Source organism: Aspergillus viridinutans (assembly GCF_018404265.1).
Source record: "Aspergillus viridinutans IFM 47045 DNA, scaffold_9, whole genome shotgun sequence".
NCBI classification, from domain to species: Eukaryota; Fungi; Ascomycota; class Eurotiomycetes; order Eurotiales; family Aspergillaceae; genus Aspergillus; species Aspergillus viridinutans.
In genome coordinates this window covers 344,188-359,231 of record NW_025091225.1, presented here as the reverse complement: position 1 = coordinate 359,231, position 15,044 = coordinate 344,188, and the positions used below count along the sequence as shown (strand labels likewise).

Here is a 15,044-nt window from a genome sequence, read left to right as displayed (position 1 = left end):
TTCCGCGGGCGGCCCGGACCTGCTGTAGCTACATTTGCATATAACTCATAGCCTAGGTAGTATTAGAGCATGTGGCCTCAAGCATCTCGTAAGACTGATCCCAGCTAACAACATGTCCTCCACTGCATCCAATACCCCGTTCGCCGACCCTCTCTGGCTCAACCGGCCCTACAGCCCCTACTACACCGCGTCCCACCGACGCCTACAACGGGAAGTCCGTGAATACGTGGACACCCACATTGCCCCCTTCTGCGAGGAGTGGGAGCAACAAGGCTCGGTGCCTGTCGAGGTGAGTACTCACCGTTACTAAAACTTCTCTGACCAAATAACTGAAACCTGCCATTGTCGCACAAAAAAAGGTCCAAACCCGCCACGCCGAGCTCGGATATACCGCCGTCGCGGCCTTTCCTCTTGCAAAGGACTATCTGCATGGCCAGCGGCTCCCCGGGGATATTGATCCCCGCGAATGGGACGGGTTCCACGATCTGATCGTGATTGACGAGCTAGCGCGGTGTGGATATCTGGGGATTGTGTGGGCGTTGGGCTGTGGGAACTCGATCGGTGGGCCGCCGGTGATTAACTTTGGGGATGAGGAGCAGAAGAGACGCTTCTTGCCTGATATGTTGACCGGGAAGGCGAGGTTTTGTTTGGGGGTGACGGAACCAGATGGTGGGTTTTTTTGTCTGTATAACATATAACCTAGACTGATGGTGTTTTGATTTTGTAGCTGGGTCTGATGTTGCGGGAATTACGACGACGGCTGAGCGGAAAGGAGATGTCTATATCGTGAATGGGGCGAAGAAGTGGATTACCAATGGCATCTTTGCGGATTACTGCACTGCCGCTGTTCGGACAGGACGCGAAGGGATTCGGGGTATTTCAGCCCTGGTTATTCCCATGAAGGCAGCGGGTGTGACTTGTCGCAAGATTAGAAATTCAGGCGTGGAGGCGAGTGGTAAGGAGTACAGTTCCTCTGCCGATTGCGATCTCTATGCTGACTCCTGGCAGGCTCAACGTACATCGAGTTCGACCAGGTCAGGGTCCCGGTGGCCAACTTGTTGGGGCAGGAAAACCACGGCTTTCCCATCATCATGAACAGTATGTCTATGATCTACATCTATGATAGTTTGGGGAGGGGACTAAAGTAATGTAGACTTCAATCACGAACGTCTGTGGCTGGCTTGTACCTCGCTGCGCATGGCTCGCGTCTGTGCCGAAGACGCATACAAACACGCAATCAGCCGCGAGACCTTTGGGAAGAAGCTGATTGCGAATCAGGTCATCCGGTCCAAGTTCAGCGCCATGGGCCGCAGCCTCGACTCGGCGTATGCCTGGATGGAACAGCTGGTTTACATGTCCGAAATGGCGCGAAAGGATGGCAGGGATATCGCGATGGGAGGATTGTTTGCCAACTTGAAGGTGTTGGCTGGCAGGACGCTCGAGATGGTGAATCGTGAGGCTCAGCAGGTTCTGGGAGGGCTGGGATACTCGAAGAACGGCCGCGGAGCGCGTATTGAGCAGATTAGTCGGGATGTCAGAGTCATGGTCGTGGGAGGGGGGAGTGAAGAGATTCTGTCCGACTTGGCGGTTAATCAGGAGATTAAGGCCATGGCCAGGAAGGAGAGTAAGTTGTAATTTAGGCTTTTGCAAGGTATTCTTTTCCATGAGTGAATAGTCATATATACCATTCTCTATCCACTTCACTATAGCAAACATGAAGTGCTTCTTAAAGACATATCCCAGTTTATTAAACCTACAACACATCCTAAGTCAAACCAAGCGAACTAAACCACTGTACAAAGAACCTTGCCCTCCTCCACTGCATCCCCCTTCTTCCATTCTGTCTCAAACCTCCCATCCACGGACACTGAAATACTCACTTCCATCTTCATACTCTCGATGACCATGACCGCCTGCCCAGCCTTGACCAAATCCCCACTCTTCTTCTCAATGGAGAGAATTTTACACGGCATCGGCGCAGTCACCGTGCGTTTCTCCGCCTCTTCCACCGTGGCATCCTTCCGAAGACCCTCTGCAAAGGACAGCAGGCTGTCCCGCTGAAACTCCACGTACGTGCCCAACGAAGGAAAATGGCAGTATATTCGCTGCGAGCGGTCTACCATTCCTGGAGCTGCACCGGCCGAGGGAATGGCAACATGACTGAGGATTCTGCGTCCGTCAACGGATACCTCCATGGTGAATGTATTCGGAGGGATTGTGGAGTCCGCGGTTATGGCTGTCGGTCGACAGGACTCTATCCGCACGCTTGGTGGCGTTAGCCTTTTCGTGGCTCCGCTGCGAAGAAGACTGCTGATGGCGTTGTATCGATATGTGGCGGTACTGGCTTTCTCCTGCGTCGTCTGCGTGTCTGCGGGGATGGGCATGAGGCGCGCGCGTTGCGTGTGTGCCGACTGTCCGGCTGCTGGGGGTTCCCAGATACACATCGTCGATGTCCCAGTTTGTGGACCGGTGATTGTGGTGACCACATCGCAATGAATGTTTACAGGATCGCAGTGCTGATTGCGGAATTGTTGTCGGATTCGCTGAAAGGGCTGTCGGCCGGTGGCTGTGGCTTCGGACAGGTTGCGGATGGCCAAGGCCGGGATGATAGGCAGGCGGTCTTGAAAGGGCGCTTCAGGGAATCGAAGCAACTGCTCAAGATTGGTTGGGATGAACGAGGTGGTGTAGGTTGGCTTGCGGAATTCAGGGTTCAGCAGGCAACGTTGCAGGAAGAGTTGGTTGGTTTTGACGCCGACACAGGCCGTGTGTGCCATGACCTGGCTCATCTTCTCGATTGCCAGTGCTCGAGTGGGAGCCCAGACGACAATCTTGGCAATCATGGAGTCGAAGTAGATCGAGACGTCGGATCCGGTCTGGATGGCTGTCTCATAGCGGACATCCCGACCTGGTCCGAGGACTCCGTCTGCAGGACGCCAGAGATGGATTTTTCCATGCTCGGGGAAGAAGTTGTTGTTTGGATCTTCAGCACAGAGGCGGCACTCGATTGCATGTCCTCGCGGGGTGAACGCCGGTATGCTCTTCAGACTCCCACCAGCCGCCACTAGCAACTGCAGCGAAACCAGGTCGAACCCCGTCAGCTCCTCGGTGATGGGATGCTCGACCTGCAGCCGGGCATTGACCTCCAAGAAATAGAACTTCTGGGTCTGCACGTCCACCACAAACTCTACCGTCCCCGCATTCTCATACCCGATCAGCTTCGCAATCCGCACCGCCGTGGCACTCATATCTCGACGCATCCGCTCGGTGAGAAACGGGCAAGGCGTCTCCTCGATGACCTTCTGATGCCGTCGCTGCACGGAGCAGTCCCGATCTAGGAATGACACCACCTCGCCATGGCTATCCCCAACTATCTGAATCTCGACGTGCTTCGCAGACTCGATGTACTTCTCCAGGATACAGTCACTGGATCCGAACGCACGCTGGGCCTCCGACTGCGCGCGTTCCAGCTCATCCTTCAGCTGCGCTGCCTCCCGCACGATCCGCATTCCTTTCCCGCCTCCACCCGCAGACGCCTTCAAGATTACCGGGAACCCGATCTCGGCGGCCGCAGCAGCCAGCTCATCTGCCACCTGGCTGGACCCCGTGAACCCAGGGATGAGGGGGACATCGGGCGCATGCTTTTGCAGGTATTCCTTGGCAGACCGTTTGTCGCCCAGCGAGGACATGGCACTTGCGCTGGGCCCGATGAAAATCAGACCGGCCTGGCGCACGTGGGTCGCAAATTCGGCGTTCTCGCTCAGATAGCCGTATCCCGGGTGAATGGCCTGTGTCTGCGTCTGGAGGGCGGTTTGGACGAGGAGGTCGATGTCGAGGAACGGATTGCGTGCGCGGCCATCCAACCGGCCCAGACAAATGGCTTCGTCGGCTTCGTGGATGTGGCGCGACGTGGCATCTCTGTTGGGTTTGGTCAGTTTGGTATACACGCCGCGCGTTATAAAGGGGAGGGCTCACTCGGTCACATAGACTGAAACAGTCGCAATGTTCAACTTGCGACAGGTTTGGATAATGCGGACTGCGATCTCGCCCCGATTGGCAATCAGGACTCGTTGGATAACCGGACGTCCATCGGGCCCGAGGGGAGGCACAGCTACATACGGAGGGCGTCGCGCGGGGGAAGCATGATGCTCGAGCGCTTCGGTAGACACAGTCATGTTTGTTGAGTGACCGTTGCTAGTAGATGTTGGACCAGGCAAACTCTAGAGAGTACACGGAGCGCTACTGTTTCTCATAAGAAATACATCCCAACTCCGCATCGCAACGGCTATCCGATGATTAGGGTTGGCAGACGAGTCAATCTTCCCGCGTCGGTCCGCAGTCCGCGTCCGTCGGTGCTGATCAGTCGGACCGCCAGCTCTACGGCAATCCCACAGTCTGACTCTAACCTCTTGGCTGATCTGTCGAGAAGAGCACCTGTTGGCTTTCCAGACCTTTAGGTKAGGTCTTCGTTATTGGAGCATGGTCTAACATTTTGTGGAAGACCAACATGGTCTTTGTGAACTCTGGATATCTCTCACATTGGGGTCTACACCACAACACATGCAACACGCATCCTAGCTAAACAAACAGAAAATGTTGGCCTAAATCAGCTAAATACGCGCAAGTAACCTATGAGTAAAAGTCCCCTTCACCCCCTTCATCGTCACCACCTCCAGACACATCCCAACCACATCCCTGGTATCCCGCGGGTCAATAATCCCATCATCGATCAACATCGAGCTCGTAGAATAGCACTCTGCATCCGTCTGCACCGCATCGCGAAACCTCTCGACCTGCTTCTTCAGCTTCTCAGGCGACAGGGCCTGTCCCTTGGCCTTGGCGCTCGCCGTCTGCACCGATTCCATCACCCCCGAAAGCTGCTCGGGCCCCATCACACTGCACCGGCCGCTGGGCCAGGTGAACAAGAAGCGCGGGCGATAGGCGCGGCCGCACATGGCGTAGTTGCCTGCTCCGTACGATGCTCCCATGATGATGGAGATATGGGGTACGGTCGAGCAGCTGACGGCGGAGACGAGTTGAGCGCCTAACCGGATGATACCTGCGTGTTCCGCTTTGGCGCCAACCATGAACCCGGTGACGTTGTGAAGGAAGATGATTGGGATGTTTCTATTGAATCGACTGGTTTAGTATGTGGACCAGAGTCGGTAAAACAGGGATAGGACTTACTGCTGGTTGCACATGCGAATGAATTGCGCTCCTTTGGCTGCTTCGGTCGGATTGATGACGGACATCTGGTTGGCCACTATTCCCACCGGAAAGCCTGGCGTGAAAAATGTTATCAGCGTTCCACAGGATGAAAATGACTGACCGCGATGCTTACCGTAGAGGTGTGCCCATCCAGTGATCATGTTGCGACCGTACTCGGGCTTGAACTCCGACAATCGCGAGTCATCGACCAGGCGTAGCAGGACCTCGCGCATATCGAATGGCTTGCGAATATCTGGGTTGACGAGGCTCAAAAGGTCTTCCACGGGATACCTTGGGGCCAATGGCTCGATGCAGTCCAGCGGCGTTTTGGGAGAGGGTACACGGAGTGAGGCCGCCCACTCTCGTGCTTTGCGGATGGCATCGAGTCTGCAATTCATTGATTGCTATTAACCTCGCTGCGGTCATCTTGTAGGACAATGTTTTTACATACTCATCAGTAGCAATTTGATCAGCCAGGCCAGTCGTCATAGCATGTACCTTGGCTCCTCCCAGCTCTTCTGCCCCAATCACCTCCCCAGTGGCCATTTTCACCAGAGGGGGCCCTGCCAGAAAGGCTTGCCCTTGGTTCTCGACGAAGATGGTATAGTCCGACAGAGCAGGATGATATGCACCTCCAGCCGTGGACGAGCCAAAGACAATGGCGCAGGACGGTTTTCCGTGCTGTGTGCGGACCGCGAGATCTCGGAATAGTTGGCCTCCCTTGTGGAAGACGCGAAACTGTTGAGGGAGGAAAACGCCGGCCTGGGGTCATCCGTGAGCATTTGTGAGATATACAAAAGACAGGGAAAGGTTGTACCGATTGCACGAGGGAAATCAGTGGCAAATCGTTCTCGAAAGCGATCTCCATGATTCGATTCGTTTTGAGGACTAAAACAGTAGACTTAGCGTAGTTTCTTCATTTCAATTGCATGAATATAGACACACACCTGTCATCTCGTTCCAAGCACCGCCGCTCTGGGTTGGGATGTGCGACATGAGCATACAAGGGCGTCCACTAACATTCCCAATCCCAGCAATCAAGTTGGCACAGGGTGTGGAATCGGGATTCCTATAGCCCGCAAAGGCGCCAATCTCTAGAAAAGGCGAGTCCTGGTCTAACAAAAGCGCAATGCGATCGCGGGCTTCGACGGATGTCAGGTTTGTGTTACTCCACAGAAGCATTTAAAACATACGTAGCAGTTGGCCCCTGGTCTGATGACGCGTTAGGGAAACATCGTTTCCTTCCACAGAAACTTGGCCCAGAGCCTCTTCAAATCTCTCAAGGACACTGTTCCATGTTTCCCGGTTGGACCGATATTGTTGGCCCGAGAGGTCGAGTTTCGATGTGAGGGGTGGAAACGAGGACTCGGTGGCCATGGTAGTAGCTCACAAAGCGAACGGGTTGATCGAATTGCCTGTCTGGAACCAGAGGATAGGAGAAGAAGAAATCAAATATCTGAGATAGTGTCGTGGGCCGCAGACTTAGTACTGCCGCTGCAATCGGGGCATTCCCCAGCCCCATCGGACCGACGCCCCGGAGATAATCCCACCCTCAGGAGGCGGGGGATGGTCTCTTAGATGGTGTATATTAGATTTGTCCCAAATGAAGGAAGTGTCAAATTCAAATTCTAGTTTCCTTTCGAAGCTCCAAGTACTATGACTCCCGCTCCAACTGTAGTCCACGGCGCTACCGAGCCCGCTCTCTGGCACAAGACCCTGGGCGAGCTGATTGATGAGCAGGAAGCTCGCTATGGCGCACGCGAGGCGGTCGTTGTGCCCTGGCAGTCCGTTCGCCTCACATACAGTCAACTGGCGCAAAGGAGCCGGATTCTAGCCCAAGCAATGCTCAACATGGGCTTGCAACCGGGCGACTGCGTGGGCATTATGGCAGGCAACTGCTACCAATATATTGAGGTCTTCCTCGGTGGTGGTCGCATTGGCTGCCCTGTGGTGGTGTTGAACAATACCTACACCCCTGTGGAGTTGACACGAGCTGTTCGTCAGAGCTGTATGTCTCACAAGACCCTATCCCCCACAAAGACTGATCATTCGTCAGCATGCAAACTTGTTTTCATCAGCTCTACCATCGGAACACGGAGCCTCGCAGGCCATGTGGACGCCCTCCGTGGAAAGCAGTCTCCTAACTCGGGGCTCCCTGAGCTGCGTCGAGTAGTGCTCACCGATGAGGGACTCTATGGCCAAGCCGGGGTGGAAGTGCAATCCTACGACACTTTTACGCGCCATTCGCAACCTAGCCTCAGAGTACAGGCAGAGATTGCCCGAAAGATTTCCTCCGAAGATGTCCTCAACCTACAGTTTACTTCAGGTATGTGATTCACCTCATCTTCTTGCATCTTATCAAACTCATGTAAGATCTGCAGGGACAACGGGCTCTCCGAAAGCTGCCATGTTGACTCATACGTAAGTTTCCATCACCCCCCATATGATGAGTCCTACCGGCATAACAACTCTCAGTAACCTCCTCAACAATGCCCGTTTCGTTGGCCAAGCGATGGGCCTTGGACCAGAAGATGTCATCTGCTGCTCACCTCCATTGTTCCACTGCTTCGGACTTGTCCTAGGGTTTCTGGCTTCATTCTGCCATGGCAGTAGCATCTTCTTTGCGTCGGACTTTTTCGACGTCAAGAGGACCGTCAATGCAATACTCGCGGAGGATGCGACGGTCATCTTAGGCGTGCCGACCATGTACATCGCCGAGCTGGAGGCGCTGGCCCGACTGGGCAAGAAGCCCCGACGCCTGCGAACGGGCCTAGCGTCGGGATCAAGCGTGTCGCAGGCCCTGATGAACCGGCTCCGCGCAGAAATGGGAGTCGAGAAAATGCTGATTGCATATGGTATGACGGAAACGAGCCCCGTCACTTTTATCACGGGGTTGGATGACTCTGATGAGAAGCGGACGTCGACGGTGGGCAGAGTCATCCCCCATACGGCGGCCAAGGTGGTCAATCGCAACGGCCGGATCCTGCCGCGAGGGGAGCGGGGAGAACTCTGTATCAGTGGATTCGCATTACAGAAAGGTTACTGGCGGAATGAAGAGAAGACGAAGGAGGTCATGCGGCCGGATGAGAACGGGGTTGTCTGGATGCACACGGGCGATGAGGCTGTCCTTGATGACGACGGATACGCCTCCATCACTGGTCGCATCAAGGATCTTATCATTCGAGGTGATTTACACCCACTCTTTTAGGGTCACAATCAAATGCTAACTACTCTCACTACTAGGTGGGGAAAATATCTTTCCCCGAGAAATCGAGGAGAGACTGATGGCCCATCCCGCCATCAGCGAGGCCAGTGTGGTGGGAATCAAGAACGAACGGTATGGGGAAGTCGTCGGTTGCTTCCTCAAGTCGATCCGGGAGGGCTCAAGGCCGTGCCACGATGAACTCCGGCAGCATGTCAGTCAGACCCTGGGTCGTCATAAGGCGCCCCAGCACATCTTCTGGATCGGCGATGCGGGCGTCGGCGACGATTTCCCCAAAACCGGCAGTGGAAAACACCAGAAGCACATACTGCGCGATATAGGAAACCGGTTGGTCGAGCTTGGCAGTGTACGGGCCAGACTGTAAACAAGCTGTCTACAATGGGAACTGTTGTCTGGATTAGTGGTACAATTCCGGTGATTATCCAGCGTATACTCTGTAGAACTATTACCCCAGGTTACTAAAAGGGGACGATAACCGACAGGCTCGGTCCGCGGTCCGTGGGGGACCACAGCGGTCCGGTCACAGCATCCATCCGATCATCTTGATAGGCCATAGTATATAGGGTATGCCTGCAGTACATCCAGAACTGAAACTGTGCACTTATGTACGCTTCATCACATATGACATTCGATCCACCATGCCGAACACTTCTCCAGCAGTGAGAATTGTCGAGGTAGGACCCCGCGATGGTCTACAAAACATCTCCACTCCAATACCGACGGCGACCAAGCTGGAATTGATCCATCGACTGGAGAAGGCTGGTCTGCAGACCATCGAACTAACTTCTGTCGTGTCGCCACGAAGAATTCCTCAGCTTGCGGACTGTCGCGACCTGCTTCAACATTCCTCGGTGCAAGACTTTTTGGCAAAAAATCCCAAATTGCGTCTACCAGTCTTAGTACCGAACCTCAAGGGCCTGGAAATTGCCCGTTCGTCGGGTGTCAAGGAGATTGCGGTCTTCATCAGCGCCACGGAAGGGTTCAGTCGAGCCAACATCAATTGCACGGTGGAACAAGGGCTCGAGAGAGCCAAGGAGGTGGCATTTCAAGCCATCGAAGCTGGGTTAGCGGTTCGAGGGTAAGCAACATCGACACGCATACATGTAATATCAGACTGATTGCTGCAGCTATGTATCCTGCATCTTCGCCGACCCGTATGATGGCCCAACTCCCCCAGCTGCTGTGCTGCGCTGCGTGCGGGCCCTTCTCGACGCGGGTTGCTACGAGGTCAGCCTGGGTGACACGCTCGGAGTGGGTTCACCAGCGAGTGTCCGCACCCTGATCCAATGTTTAACCGGTGCAGGCGTCCCCATTAGCAGCTTAGCAGGACACTTTCATGACACATACGGCCAAGCGGTGGCCAACGTCTGGGAGGCCTATACATGCGGAGTCCGCGTTTTCGACAGCAGTGTCGCTGGCCTCGGAGGCTGTCCCTTTGCGCCCGGGGCGAAGGGGAACGTTGCCACAGAAGACGTGGCCTATATGTTCCAGGATGCCGGTGTGGAGACCGGCATTGACCTTGCCAGTTTAGTGGAAACGGGGGTCTGGATCACCAAACAACTCTCAGGGTCGAACTCGAGCCGCGCAGGTGTCGCCCTGGCCGGCAAGGCAGCCAAGACTGCACGTCCGACAAATGTCCAATCGAGACAATCACCCCCGACATTACGATGGACTTTGGCCATTGATGCGAATGGAGTCCAGCTCTATCGGAACGGAGTCAATCTGAAAATTGTGCTGAACCGATCACGGAATGGCAATGCATTAACAGCTGCGATGATCGCAGAGCTCCAGTCGGCCGTAGTGAACGCCAGTTCTGATCCAACCGTGTCACGCATTATCATCACTGGTAGCGGGAAGTTCTTCTGCACCGGAATGGATCTGGGAAAGGGAAGCTCCCCCGTGGCGCAAGGGGGCTCCAGCAGCGAGGCGCAATTCAAGCGCTTGACCGAGCTTTTTGATGTGATTGATAGCTGTCCGAAAGTGACCATTGCCTGTCTGAATGGACCAGCCTTTGGCGGTGGTGTTGGACTAGCCTTTGCTTGTGACATTCGACTCTGTGCAAAGTCTGCCACAGTGACCCTGAGCGAAGGCAAATTGGGACTTTGTCCCGCGACCATCTCCAAATATGTGATCCGCGAGTGGGGGGTGGCATTCGCGCGGGAGGCGATGCTTTCGGCTCGACCAGTTAAGCCTGAGCAGCTGCATTCTCTCGGACTTGTGGCAGAGATGGCAGCGAATGCGGAAGACTTGCACCAGCGGCTGGACGCCTTGTTGGTGCGCTTGCGACATGTCTCGCCTGATGCATCTCGCATGTCAAAGGAGCTGGTGAAATTAGCTTGGGCCCACGCCGGGAAGGAGCAACAAGCAGAGGGGATCAAGTCTCTCTTCTATGAAATGATGCGGCCAGATGGGGATGGCGCTCACGGAGTGCGCGAGTTCCAGTCAGGAAGGAAGGTGGATTGGGATGCATACATCCAGAAGGGAACCAAGGCAAAATTATGAGATGCATTCATCTGTTTCAGCCTTTCTACTTCCAACCTGTCCATTGGCAAGTATCTTCGCCATGATGTATACAGCAATCATATAGGATAGTTTGTGATGCACTCTAGGTGTATGCATTACTCCAGTGAAAAATAGTGATAGTAGAGACACACAGAACTTCAATCGTGATCGGGTCCATCAAGCTACCGTCTGCTCACTGTAATTCAGTTGTGGGAAGGCCAGCGGCGGCGCAAGCTCACGTATATCCGCTCAGTATTATATTGGAACTGAAGACAGCTTGATCAGTTACCGGAATAACTCTAAACTCTTCAAGGACATATAATTGGATTATGTCTCTGTGGGATGGAGAATGGTGCGGTAGCAAGATTTGGGTGGCCCATACACTTGCTATGGGACCACTGCTAGAACACATGCATGTACTGCTACATTTCAAAGGACCACTAGTTTGGGATTATCAATCCTCATGTCAGAGGGTAGGAAATTGTTATGCAGTGTACATCGTGTATGGACTGGCTTCTATGGGAGGCAAGTACACAATAGGAAACCCACCGACTGAGTTGTCTTTGGCCCCCTACCACGGCCTTTCATCGCCATCATACTTGAACAGCTTCCCGCTGTGGGTTTCGCGAGTAGACGAATCGATCACATTGACCACACCCGTAGCACTCTCTTCGACAGTCATCACAGCCTTTTCGAAACCGAAAACAGCTGCGCCACGGTTACCAATGTCCGTCTGCACCCAGCTACACCAGCAAATCCGATTAGTCACCAGCTTGTTGTGGAAATAATCATATTTCCATAAAGACTCACCCGGGGTCAACAGCAAATGCGGCCAGCCAGGGCTCTTCAGCGGAGATGGCCTTGGTGTACCAGTGTTGAACTGCCTTGGTAGGGGCGTAGGCGGCATTCTTCAAAAGGATAGAGTTCCTACTAGAAGCGGAACAAGTCAATTTCATATAATTTATATCCTAGGACGTAGGGTTCTTTTACTAAATTATGGGATTAGCTAGACAGATCTCTCTCAGATCTCTCACAGTAGACTGCAAAGCTTACCGTGAGACATGCCGAGCTTGACCCAATAGTCACCCACTTGGGATCCTTGGCCTGCTTCAGAAGACTCCAGAAGGCTTGATATAGATAGATGAAGCCGTAGACGTTCACGTCGATATGCTTCTGAATATCCTCGACCTTGACCTCGGCGACCGTAGGCCAAGAGAGGGAGATAGCCGCATTGGCGATAAGAATATCAATGTGATTGACTCCCTTGGCAGCAAGCTCCTTCACAGCAGCTGCAGGGTCGGCAGGAGAGGTGGCGTCGATCTTGACAACTACCAATGTGGTGCCCTCAGCTCGTGGAAGATCGGCGAGAGCCTGAGAAGTTGGGTGGCTTGGATCACGGTTGGCAGCGATAACAGTGTGGCCTGGCTTCTTCAGGTACAGCTCCAAGATCCCCTTGCCGATTCCTCGATTGGCGCCAGTGATGAGGACAACTTTGGAAGCCATGATCAAGTGTCTTGTGTCAAAATGGGATGAAGGGTGGGAACAGACAGGACACAAACAACACGTATATAAACTAGGAAGAACTCCACAGTGGATTAGTGATGGATATGAGTTTAGGACAGGGCCACATCCTCTTTAGTAGAAAAAATAGATTGCTATTTATAAGCAAGTAAAATAACAAGCTATATCTGATTAGTCAAACTAAATTACCTGTGGACAACATGCAGTCACCATCACATATCCGGGAACATTGACACTAACTAACATAGTGTCTCACTGATCCCATTGTTCTATTATCTATGAGATATGCTTTGCCTAAAGCAGTAGTGAACCCCTTAATAGTGACTACTATTACTGCAGATATAGTGTTGATCATGTACACCATAACAGTCCTATCTGTATTCCTAACCCCAGTTTACACAAACCAACTCCACTGCCTAAATGCCCACAGCCAACCCAATGGAATCACATTTGTTGGATAATTTCTGATCTCCCCAGCCCGAAGACCCCAGTAAGGTCTTATTTGCCATTGTTATTGCCTGTTGCCTAGGGTGGATAAAGATTATAGCATGTAAGCTAGAATGAGTTTGCACTGCCCCTGGACCCTAAGGCATTTTCATTTTCTCCTGCAAACATTCTTTTTCCATGTGAAAGTCTGCCCGCATCTTAAATCGTTCACATAGCGGGGTTGGGCGCAAGACTGAGGTGTCAAGATTGCATGCAGTTAAGTTTCAGGGAGAGACAATTATTATGCTACAAGCACTTTACTTGGTCCTTAGTCTTCTCCAGAGAGCTATAAATTGGACGGAAATCCACCATGGCTCAGGCACAAAAGGTTGGAATATCTACCTATATAACACCCAATAGTACATTGTACATATGGTAAGTTATATTTATGCATGCACATTGCTCCTAGAAGCTAACTTTAATAGCGCTCCCATTCCTCTAGTGTAGAGGGTGATTCCCCCACCTACAAACACTTTAATTCTCAACATACGTTCTTGAAATGTAAAGCGAAAGGTTGCGGAGAGCGCTGGGTCATCTGCCCCCAGAGAGGGTCGCTGTATGGGTATGAATACTACTACTATCGCTGCTGCTGCTGCTGCTGGCCGGCCAAGAATATATCAATTAGTACACCCTGTTGCTCTACCTGACATTGATCCCTCCATTGTAATATCAAACTATCCTTTGAACTTTCTTCCCAATCAGATGAGCTCGATGCAATTGGTAGTATGTCTTTTTGCTCAAGAAGGAATTGCAGCCATTCATGCTTCCATATTTCCCTATCCTCCAGCCTGGTACCATCTGGGAATAGTGTCCAAGAGAATAAATTCCGCGTTGCCTGTGCTGAGAGGTCTTCATCTAGCGCAAGGCTTCGCCTTGATAATAGGCGCCAACTAACCGACGCCATCGCAACTGCCTTCGATAGCAACGATTCCGTCGCGGGCACCCCGAGCGATATAGCCGTTGGAATAAAGGGTGTGATGAGAGGTAACCCCACGAGAAGAAGGCTTAGCTGTTCGGTGAACATTAGCAATGCGATTAACCAAGAAATAGATAAGACACACCTTTCCAAAGCGCCGAATAGAGAGAATGGCAGTAGTAGTAGTCATGACCCCAAGGATAATCTTTGTGAAGTTAGACCTGGCCCGGGACATATGTTGAGATTTCCTGTACGCAGCACCATAGTCGCTTAAGCATTGCCCAGAGTTCATCGTCCACTCCCAGGAATGATAGGACAATTTATGACCGCAATTTGCATGTAATCTGACCTCCAAAGAGGAATCTCGAAGACTCACAAATCCGAACGGCGGATAAGGGCTCAGAGGTGGCATTCCGTAAATCTTAGAGTCAAGATCCGTCAAGTATAACAGTCGAAGCTCGTCCTCACGAGGTATCATATCTTCACCACTGACTGTATGAGTTGGCGTTCGGCGGTGATACTGAGGATCCATGAAGGATTGCGGCGACGCAGTCCAGGCAGACGCTTCTAAAGAGGTTGGCAGCAGGAATGATTGACAAATTTGGAGTATCTGCGGTAATAAGGCAGTAATAGCTGATCCAAGACATAATGTGGCAACATTTGGCTTTCGAAGAGACATGGCATAAATAATACTATTGCATTTTCCCTCGTGAGGAAGACAAGGTATAATCTCCTTCAACGGTTGATTGAGCCACTCATCAACAAGGTTGCAGGAGACACCGCATTCCCAAAAGCAACTCGCTATGCACGATGCCATGAAGTCTGAGGTAACAGAAAGACCCATAAAATGTGGCAGTTCGTCAATGCGTGGTAACTTATCTGTATATGTAGGCTCAAGTTTCAGAGAAGCACAACCTAGCACCCTTATAGGGCGTGGCAATACAATAGGAGCCCCAAATCGTGAAAATTGAGGGAAAGTAAGTGTGGCAGTAAATGCAGCAAGCAATTGATCAAAGCAATTATGCAGTCGAGCAAGATTGTATAGATATGTTTGAGCTTCAATGGATGAAGGAGGGTTGGAAGTTTGGTTTAATGACAGCAGCGGTGCATGGTGGTTCAATCTGAATATAGCACTATCGCGAAGATGGCACTCCCATGGTGGATAGTACTCTTTGCCATCTCGGGCTAGAA

The 15,044-nt window shown here is 52.4% G+C and overlaps 6 protein-coding genes across 6 annotated transcripts; 3 read left to right on the top strand and 3 right to left on the bottom strand.

Moving 5' to 3' along the window:
• Positions 1-112: 112 nt before the first annotated feature.
• Positions 113-1,635, top strand: Aspvir_009736 (acyl-CoA dehydrogenase family protein; the record flags this gene model as incomplete). Its single annotated transcript, XM_043272874.1, has 5 exons — positions 113-289; positions 360-669; positions 728-955; positions 1,009-1,098; positions 1,154-1,635. The coding sequence occupies 5 exons, from the start codon at positions 113-115 to the stop codon at positions 1,633-1,635; spliced, it is 1,287 nt and encodes a 428-aa protein (XP_043128809.1).
• Positions 1,636-1,784: 149 nt separating this feature from the next.
• On the bottom strand, positions 1,785-4,172 carry Aspvir_009735 (uncharacterized protein; the record flags this gene model as incomplete). The annotated part of the gene is made up of 2 exons (XM_043272873.1): positions 1,785-3,915; positions 3,973-4,172. The coding sequence occupies 2 exons, from the start codon at positions 4,170-4,172 to the stop codon at positions 1,785-1,787; spliced, it is 2,331 nt and encodes a 776-aa protein (XP_043128808.1).
• Positions 4,173-4,607: 435 nt separating this feature from the next.
• On the bottom strand, positions 4,608-6,582 carry Aspvir_009734 (acyl-CoA carboxylase subunit beta; the record flags this gene model as incomplete). Its single annotated transcript, XM_043272872.1, has 7 exons — positions 4,608-5,124; positions 5,185-5,278; positions 5,339-5,592; positions 5,657-5,967; positions 6,023-6,093; positions 6,153-6,347; positions 6,399-6,582. The coding sequence occupies 7 exons, from the start codon at positions 6,580-6,582 to the stop codon at positions 4,608-4,610; spliced, it is 1,626 nt and encodes a 541-aa protein (XP_043128807.1).
• Positions 6,583-6,861: 279 nt separating this feature from the next.
• Positions 6,862-8,792, top strand: Aspvir_009733 (putative NRPS-like protein biosynthetic cluster; the record flags this gene model as incomplete). Its single annotated transcript, XM_043272871.1, has 4 exons — positions 6,862-7,531; positions 7,587-7,626; positions 7,681-8,390; positions 8,449-8,792. The coding sequence occupies 4 exons, from the start codon at positions 6,862-6,864 to the stop codon at positions 8,790-8,792; spliced, it is 1,764 nt and encodes a 587-aa protein (XP_043128806.1).
• Positions 8,793-9,066: 274 nt separating this feature from the next.
• On the top strand, positions 9,067-10,930 carry Aspvir_009732 (uncharacterized protein; the record flags this gene model as incomplete). Its single annotated transcript, XM_043272870.1, has 2 exons — positions 9,067-9,506; positions 9,556-10,930. 2 exons carry the CDS (start codon positions 9,067-9,069, stop codon positions 10,928-10,930), a joined length of 1,815 nt encoding a protein of 604 aa, XP_043128805.1.
• A 571-nt stretch (positions 10,931-11,501) lies between these two features.
• Positions 11,502-12,433, bottom strand: Aspvir_009731 (uncharacterized protein; the record flags this gene model as incomplete). The annotated part of the gene is made up of 3 exons (XM_043272869.1): positions 11,502-11,673; positions 11,741-11,838; positions 11,984-12,433. The coding sequence occupies 3 exons, from the start codon at positions 12,431-12,433 to the stop codon at positions 11,502-11,504; spliced, it is 720 nt and encodes a 239-aa protein (XP_043128804.1).
• Positions 12,434-15,044: the final 2,611 nt, after the last annotated feature.